The 9,173-nt window shown below is 38.6% G+C and overlaps 1 protein-coding gene across 1 annotated transcript; it reads right to left on the bottom strand.

The window, feature by feature from the left end:
* Positions 1–1,854: 1,854 nt before the first annotated feature.
* LOC139739413 (DET1- and DDB1-associated protein 1-like) lies at positions 1,855–8,984 on the bottom strand. The gene is made up of 5 exons (XM_071650029.1): positions 8,864–8,984; positions 7,134–7,217; positions 5,532–5,586; positions 4,404–4,465; positions 1,855–2,266 (listed from the first exon to the last, which is right to left on the bottom strand). Exons 1-5 carry the CDS (start codon positions 8,864–8,866, stop codon positions 2,150–2,152), a joined length of 321 nt encoding a protein of 106 aa, XP_071506130.1. The 5' UTR covers positions 8,867–8,984; the 3' UTR covers positions 1,855–2,149.
* Positions 8,985–9,173: the final 189 nt, after the last annotated feature.

The following is a 9,173-nucleotide window of genomic DNA, read 5'->3' on the forward strand; positions in this document are numbered from 1 at the left end:
ATCTTTCTTGATACTAAAAATCTAGATTGACTGAAGCATGACAGTGAAAAAATATCCTTCCTTGAATCCGACAACACAAATTGATCTTCGGTTTCCTTCCCCGGCACTCACACATCCACACCGCTCATTAGTCATGCTTACAATGTGTGTCATGGACATAGGACGTCTCCCACAGCTATTATGTATCTTGGTAGCATACATGTGACACAGCTACTATCAAGGTCCCAGTACCTCTGACAGTCGTGTCAAGTTTTTGAGGCTTGCACGATAAGAAAAGAAGTAAAACTGCAACAATGATGAGTCTCCCTGGCAAATGACTACTGTAAATTCAGAAATGTCATTGCAGTTTAGTTTTGCAAAATTTTGTGACAGCCAAGATTCGTGAAATTAAAATTCATGCAAAAGTTCTTGTCTAGACTATATGCATTGACTGCAAGTGGCAATTTGCAAAATTTCATGCTGGGTATAAGATCGTTGGCTCCAATTGGCAAAAATTTCATGCCTGGAACATTCCCTGCTTCACAGTATGTCAATTGATCATGTGACGGTCAACTGTCATACGCCGTCTTTGTCAGGGTTGGCTCAGTTCTCCCCAAATTTTGATGCGACTTTGATGACATCATATGCGACAACTCTCTCTTGAAAGTAAATTCTCATCTCAAGGCTGAATCTCTTTTATTCAACATGAATGTATGAAAATGAGGAGGAGAAACCGTGACAGCCCCTGTATAATGCCCATCCTGACAATACATGCACAATAACAACAAAGTCTGATAAACAATTTCATTGTCTTAGAACACCCTGTGTAACTATAATATTATTTTGGATCTATAGGTGTACATTATGTCATACAAAAGATAAACACCTCCGTCAAACCATTAGGGGTATCATACAATGTGCACTCAAAATGAAATTGCAGTCCCATATACATACTTTTTTTTTTCCAATTGGTAATGGTATGGGTTTGAAAGAGAACCGAATGTGACGAGATAGAAATTTCTGCTTCAATTTCCTGTTCTAACAAAATTCCCCCTCCACAGGCATATACCAGCTGTGTGAAGTTGCTTTTGGGTACAATTTTTTATGGATGCAATTTCAAAATTAAATGAGAAGATATTACTGTACTTGCATGCAAAGAAAATATCAAAACAATAAATAAGAAATGCAGGGTTTTTTTTTTCTTTCGTTAATAAAGTTGAAGATATCTTCATTCAGTCTAGTTTGATACACAAATTTCTTGATATCTTGAAGGGATGGTACAGTATTGGTGGAGATGAGAATCGGGCTTTCAACTTTTTGTGACATACCAAGAAAACAATTATGAAATAGTATAGAACATAGCATTTTAAGAAGAATTCAAACTTTACTTGATGAAAATCGGGTTTAGAATGACTGAACATCCAAAAAACAAAGTAAAACAAAGCGATCGTAATAAAATGTGGGTCCCACACTTTATTAGAATCGCTCTGTTTTGGATATCTCAGCCATATCAAAACCAATTTTCATCAAATAAACGTTAAATTCCTCGTGGAAATACATGCTCTTTCATATTTCATAAGAGTTTTCTCATTATCTCACCAAGAAATGTTAGAAACCTGAAATTAGGTCTCAACCAAAACTATACGATCCCTTTAACATCCCCAGAATATCACAATTACCAGGCAATTATATGTAACAAAACTTCAATGATATGCATCATTACTGAGAATTAAATGCTGTCAAATATCTTAGAAACAATCACATACAATCACAATGTTACTGGTTTATGATGAATGATTTTATACGCAGGTGAGAGACAACATAGCAAAATCACCACTATCTTCACAGGTGTAACCATACACCAAAACTTTGTCTGTCTGTCTGTCTGCAGCTGCTTGGCGGGATATGTGCTGACACAAAACTTAACCCCACTTGCTCCTGTCAGGGGTTACAGGCCACTCCATGCCATGTTAATGTCTCTTTGTTCCTTCCAACTTGACTTACAGTGAGCAATATGTTCCACTAATGTAGCGCAATGGCCATGAGAGGGGGCCAAAATGTCGCGGCCCACGTGGTGGTGTAACACTGCATGCAGAAGCTGAAAAGGGTCAGTAACATAACTTTTTATTTTTTCTTCTTAAAATGCCACAATGTCTCTTGACCAGTAGCTTTATGATCCAGCACTATCCCTGTTGCTGTTCCCGTGCTGTAATCTGGGCATTTTCCTCGCTGGTGGGGATTCGGCATCAAGATTGGCGTTCCCCTGATCTCGCTTTTTGTGAACATTCTGAAAGTGAGAACAAGAAAATTGAATGCATCAGTAGGGAGTAAAAGTGAGAAAATATACTGCACTAATTCTCAAATTACAGCCGGAACAATGAACATGTAAGCACAGGGCTTCACAGGCTACATAACACAAACTTGTCAGACTGATCTATCAAAGGAAAACTGTGCATATTGTTTTAGGGAGCACAAACTGAGATCAAAATGGCGCATGATGTACATGTATTACAATCAATCTCTTTAACTGCACTTTTCATCACAGCAGGACGGTAAACATGTTATCATCTGTATGACTGCAAAAGAAAACATGCCACAAAGAAGAAAAAAAAAACATCAAAAAAACAAGGCAAAATTTGTGCCATAATGTGTCTCGCCCATTCGCGTACAAGAAATTGTACGCGAATGGGATATAACAGATTAAAAAAAGAGAGATATAACAGATAAAAAGAGAGTAAAAGGGTACAAATTTATGGCAAAAAAGAAATGTGCCATACAAATTTCACGTTGGGCCCTTAAAGTTCGTTGACCCCTGCCTGTGACCTTTGACCTTGTGATGACGATCCACTCACTAAGGGACATCTACCATCCAAGTTTAGTCACAAACGGACCTATGGATCAAAAGTTATGACCCATAATAGAAATGCGCCAAAACACTTAACATTGGGCTCTAAAAGTTTGTTGACCCATGCTTGTGACCAATGACCTGTGGTGACCATCCACTCCCCAAGGGACATCTACCATCCAAGTTAAGTCACAAATGAACCTATGGATCAAAAGTTATGACCCATAATAGAAACGCGTCATAAAAACTTAATATTGGGCTCTAAAAGTTCGTTGACCCATGCTTGTGACCATTGACCTTATGGTGACCATCCACTCCCCAAGGGACATCTACCATCCAAGTTTAGTCACAAATGAACCTATGGATCAAAAGTTATAACCCATAATAGAAACGCGCCATAAAAACTTAACATTGGGCTCTAAAAGTTTGTTGACCCCTGCTTGTGACCTCTGACCTTGTGATCATCCACTCCTCAAGGGACATCTACCATCCACCTTTAGTCACAAACGGGTCTATGGATAAAAAGTTATGACCCATAATAGAAATGCGCCATGGATAACTTAACATTGGGCTCTAAAAGTTCATTGACCCCTGCCTGTGAGCTTTGACCTCGAGGTGACCTTTATTATATGCTAAAATGTGAAACTTTGTATGACCCCTCTTCCCTTGAAGTTTGATTGCAATTGAAGCCCAGAATAAAGAGTTATTGAAGTTTTTGTAGCGTTACGGACAGACCACGGACATACGGACGGACGGACGGACGCCACGGGCGATCCCTAAGGCTGCGTTTATCTAAAAACTTTCTGAAGCAGAATCACGATCCTAAACGCCTTTGAGGCAGTTTCAGGGTTATGGATAAATGCAACCGTGTTTTCAAACGTGCTTAGAAACACCGCTTTGAAATGCCTTTCAAAGGGCGTCTTGAATCACGTTTGAGACCACGATCGCCATTATGTGAGTAGATAAACGCAATGCCGTTTTGAAACGCGTTTATATCTCAAGGTCAAATCCCAGCTGTTTCCGGTTGTGCTCTCTACCCATTATTTGTGTGTGACTGAGGAGGCATGTTTGGTGGTATACAGCTGACCTTTACTTCCTGGGTCAAACGGCGCAAAGCAGCAGCGCAGTGACACCACTCAAATCACGATTTTATGATGGTTAGATAAACGCGGCTCCCCGAGAATCGCGTTTCAAACCACGTTTGCAAACACCGTTCCAAACACGATTTGAAACGTGATTCTCTCTCTCAAGTTAGATAAACGCAGCCTTAGTCTCCCCTCACCTCCAGTGGGCTCGACAAAAATACTGATCATAATTACAAACTCTTGCATATTATGTCTGCAGAATTTGAAATCTTCATGCCCCCAAATAAAGAAAAAGAATTCTGAATTTCAGTGCAATGGCATAATACTGATGAGTGAACAGTGAATAATTCCCCCCCCCCCCTTTTTTCGATATTTATGGAGTTTTACAGATACAATGTGCTACCTAGTACTCTAGCAATGGCTGTTACTCCAGAATGTCTACTCATCTATCTTGGCAGCAAAAGAAACCCCTAACATACACTTCTCAGGATTACCTTCTTATCCCATTGTTGATGCAGGTACCTCAGAAGAATGTTTGTCTTTTCTGTTGTTATCACTGTGAAAAACAAACAAACACAAACAAACAAAAGTAATTAACTGCATTAGTGTGAATGTGATTCCAGTGATCAGCAATTCAATGAGTCAAGCATAACCTAATATATTTCTGTCTAAAACGCAGTATGCAATCATTTCAACGAAACAACTGCATTTCATACAAGTGTACAGGAAACTCAATGAATTCAGAAAAAGCATGCTTACCTCAAGGGATCTTTTTTTTTTCTTTCTTTTACAGAATACTTATCACATCAGGTATACACTGAGGCAAACAGGGATTAAAAATAAAGTAATTCTAAAGATGATAATTTTTGGTCCATTCTGTAGAAATACAGACTTGTATGACGATCACAAAAATACTCTTACACTCCTACAGTGCATCTGAAAATCCACTCCCAGGGCGGGGAACTTATGACTGAATTCATGATAGTGGTTTACTCTTAGACCGTGGTACAAATTTAGACCATAGTCTTTGGTGTACACAATCTGCCACTCATATTTACGCAGAAGAAATTTACATAAACAGTGGTTTGAATTTAAACCACCTTCCTGAATTCAGGCCCTAATGTTTTTGCCACTGACAGAACACCATTGCTTTGATGTTCACTAGAATATTTAATCTTTTGAAAAAGATTTTCCTGCTATTTAATGAAATACCTGTGCAAAGTGCACAAAAATTCAAAGTCAAACTTCCAAATCCCAAAACAGTAACACTCATTTTTAAGTCTTCACACCTATTTGAAAACAGCTATCAACCATCCCAATTACTGCAATTTTAATACATCTCTCACACTGGTGTAACTTTTCTTCAATGACTAGGGAAGGTTAACAATTCGTAAGAAACTGGACGAAAGCATGTAGAGAATGTACTAAGTACTGTAAAACATCAGAGTAAATCAATTGGATATTTAAATCAAAAACTTTAAATTGAAACTGAAGTGCTGAAATCTAATTACATACTAAGCATACATTATTCTCTGCAACCACAGGAAATACAATATGCTAATACATCCATGTACAGACAAATACATTTGTGCATGTACGCACATAATCACTTTGATACGTACCCTGTTCTGATGGATAATCTTTGGTTGGTAGATACACGCTGGGCTTCTTACTTTGCTAAATTAGGATGTAAAGAACAAACAAACGTTATCAAGTAATAAAAGAGTAAGATGAAGATTTCCATGAATTAAAGACTCAGTATGCAGTGTCAAATGTATTGAACAGAACTAAGATGAAAAAAAAAAAATTAAATAAAATGAAACTCCCCATGTATCTACATAGTGATACATCAAGTATGAAATACCTGCTCAATTACAATCCTGAAAGTTTTAATTTGAAAAATAATGTACTGTAGTATAATAAAAAAATGACAGATTTTTAACCCTATTTTAACTGGGGGGGTGGGTCAAATTGACCCCCCCCCCCCGACATTTCGCGCCACGATTCCACGACGCGCAAAGATTTTGCCGCGTCGTTTCATGACTTTTTTCATTGAAGTCTCTCGCATATTTTGAGACCAAATCTGCGACGTCCGGGTACGCCGTTCTGAAGTTACGCAATGTTTTGCATGTATGCATGTCAACCCGAAAACAGCTCAAATTCATGATTTCGTGTGCAAATCCAATGCAAATTGTGTTTTTTTGTTTAGTTGATATGAATTAGATTATTTCAACTTTTGAACATTGAAATTAATCAATTGTAATGTAGATAAGCTAGGAAAAAAGCCTGCAACAAATTTTGGCAAAAAAAAAACCCTCTAGAAAACAAAAGGTCGAAAAAACAATAAAATACACAAGAAATTAACAAAACAATAAAAAACAAAAGAAACTGATTTTTATTGCACTATTTTTTTGCAAGAAAATTGTTTGATGTGTCTTGAGGAACTCTGACAGAAATATTTAGCAATCCTTCATTCTTTTTGATGGAGTTTAAGGTGAAAACATGATTTCATGCGTAAATTTGCATAATTGATTCATTAAAAAATATTAAATCAACATTTTTATATTGTATGACCATGTAATCTTGTAGTTGACATCCGGCTCTATGTTCAGGCAAAATTTTGCGACGATCGCACGATCGGCGGCCGAGATCTGAAGGAGGGGTCAAACTGACCCCCCCAGTAAAATCTTGGTCTCAAAAAGCCCAGTTAAAATAGGGTTAATGTTGCAAAGCAACAGTATTTATAACACTGCACACTGATTGTAATACTTCAAATAAGAAACACTGATATTCACTTTGGTTATGAAATACATGTATGCCATAAGAATTCAAAGCTCTTATCATAAATTATGATTAGTCCAATATAGTTGTAGCTCATACAGGCTGTCGTGTGCTATACCTTTTTACCTAGCCTCTTTAGGATACCTTCAGCACGTCCATCAGTAGCATCAATTCAAAGCAACATAAAGAGTTTGTCATTGACAGACAGTTGGATATTTTTGAAATTCACTGGGTACCAAGGGTAATGTGTTCTAAAGTTACCATTGCATGATGAAGGCATATTAAACAAAACAGAAAAAAGAGCTTCTTCTCTCTTTAATGACACAACCATTTAAAATGTTAGGGCATCAAAGAAAGCAAGTGAACTGCCTGAATATGGAAAATTTTATTTGATTTATGAATTAATATTTGGGTTGTCAGTCAGAAACAGCTAATATACTCACTGTGCTTCGATTTGGCTCTGTGTGAAACCTTGTGAAGTTATTTTCATTGTGGCATGGAAGGCCTTTCAGTAATTCTCCAACACTCTGACAGAAGGAAAAAAAAACAACAACATGGAGGGCAGGGAGGATAAAAAAAGCATTCAAACATTTAACATGGCATTTTTTACATTATGCAGAATACATTTGTAGAACGTGTTTTTCCTTGATACCTCACCCACAAGCTTTGATGTCATGAAATCTGATCAAGAAGAGATCATTTACTTTTGTTTTTTTCTATACCATACTTCATTCATTGAGATCAAGTGAACTCCTCACATTCCTGTTAAATATAGACTGTTACTCTGGATTAGCACAACCTGACATTACTAATTTTGTTTAAAACATGCAATCTCACAATGTGAGGTGATGGCGTGTGAAAGCATAGATTTTTACACGTAGCTGGCGGTCAAACTTTGGACGTGGTTATGTATGGTAGAATTATGGGCGGCTTGCTTTTATGATTTGGAACTCTTCTTCTTCTCTCTCTCTCTCTCTCTCTCTCTCTGTCGTATACTGTAGCATTCCCACTAGTTTAATATTGCAGGGAGATGGAACCATCTCCATCCCTGAGTAAAGTCCATCGTAAGCCTAGCCTTGCCCTTGGCTATGAGTATGACTTCCCTTCTTTCTTGTCAGCAGGTCTCTGAATTGACAAAAGCTAGAGGAAGATCAGTCTGTACAGATCTGGTCGTCGGGATAAATTCGGCGGAGACTGCGTCTGTCTCTGCTGGCTTCACGGAATCCCATCAAAGGAGAGGAGCCGATGGCGATAAAAAAGTAAACAAAGATTATGACTCCTCCGGACAGACAGATTTTTCTGTCTAGTCTCTATGAACTGCACTGTACATAACCTAACTGCGAAACACAGCCTGAACGCTGGACGCGAAGCATTCGGCTCCCACAGTATAACTGGAACTGTGTTACTGATGTGTACAAGGAGCACCTCGGGGTTTAGACAGAAAGATCCGTCTGTCCGGAGGACTCTTTTATATTTTGCCATTAACGCTGTCCTCCGTGATCCGTGAAGCCAGACGTAGTCTCCGTGGAACATTCCGCGACGGACAGATACAGACCGATCTTTCGGTCAACTCGGGGTTAGTATACAAAGTCGTAACCTTAACTAAGCGCAAATGTGAATTTGTGTACAGTCTAGTGTTAGACTAGTTAAACGCGAAACGTCCTTTACGCCTTGATTTGTAAACATGTTTATTTATATCTCTTATTTTCACATGTACACAGACATTATCACTCACATTTTCGTAATCACATTGTAAATGTTTGTAATTGTAAGGAGATTACAGTAATTTCGACCCTACTGCTACTCTCATACCCCGACATATTCCCGAGAGCTCGAGAGGGGGTGGATTGATAGAGTCAATAAAATCTTACAAATCTTACTAAATATATGCGTAGTATTGAACGAACAGGACTAGAATCTACTGGAGTATTCTAGCACGTGGTAGTAGACTTGTACAGTACATGTAGTATGTGCCTGGTTAGTGAAAATCGTAGAATTACAAGTAGGGCCTATTTCATTTCTTGGTCATAACCCGGCCCGGCCCTGCACTGCAAGAAATGGGTGACGTGAGCGTGACTCCCGTGAGAGAATCCCCCTGGCAGAACACGCGCTCTCAACTCGAACGGAGTACTTTCTGACTATCTGCAAAGATTAGACATCTGGGTTATCTCACCATGTTGTTCAAGCGTTGCAGAATTCTTGGTAATAGAAAAATGTAGATTTTACTGAAGATCTAACGTTAGATCGGGTCACTTCACGTCAAGAAGGGCGAAAGAGGGTGCGGGTCACTAAACTGCATGCAAATAATCTTGTGTATCACGGTACTATACGTGTACACACGTACGGTGTCCCTACAATACTGCGTATATCAAGCGCTGGGAATGCGCGCTGCAATCTGCCTGCGTCTTGTTGGCCTGCGAGTACGTACATACATACATGTACGAATTCGAGTCGTCGAGCGAGTCGATCGCGAGTTTTGAGTC

This window comes from Diadema antillarum, unplaced genomic scaffold (genome assembly GCF_040938485.1).
Source record: "Diadema antillarum isolate AM-2024a unplaced genomic scaffold, OU_Dant_1.0 seq00000798_RagTag, whole genome shotgun sequence".
Taxonomy (NCBI): Eukaryota; Metazoa; Echinodermata; class Echinoidea; order Diadematoida; family Diadematidae; genus Diadema; species Diadema antillarum.

Coding starts and splice junctions, on each gene's coding strand:
- LOC139739413 (XM_071650029.1), bottom strand. Junction 5,587..7,133: donor CAGAGCCAAATCGAAGCACA/GTGAGTATATTA, acceptor ATCCTAATTTAG/CAAAGTAAGAAGCCCAGCGT. Junction 4,466..5,531: donor AGATTATCCATCAGAACAGG/GTACGTATCAAA, acceptor TGTTTTTCACAG/TGATAACAACAGAAAAGACA.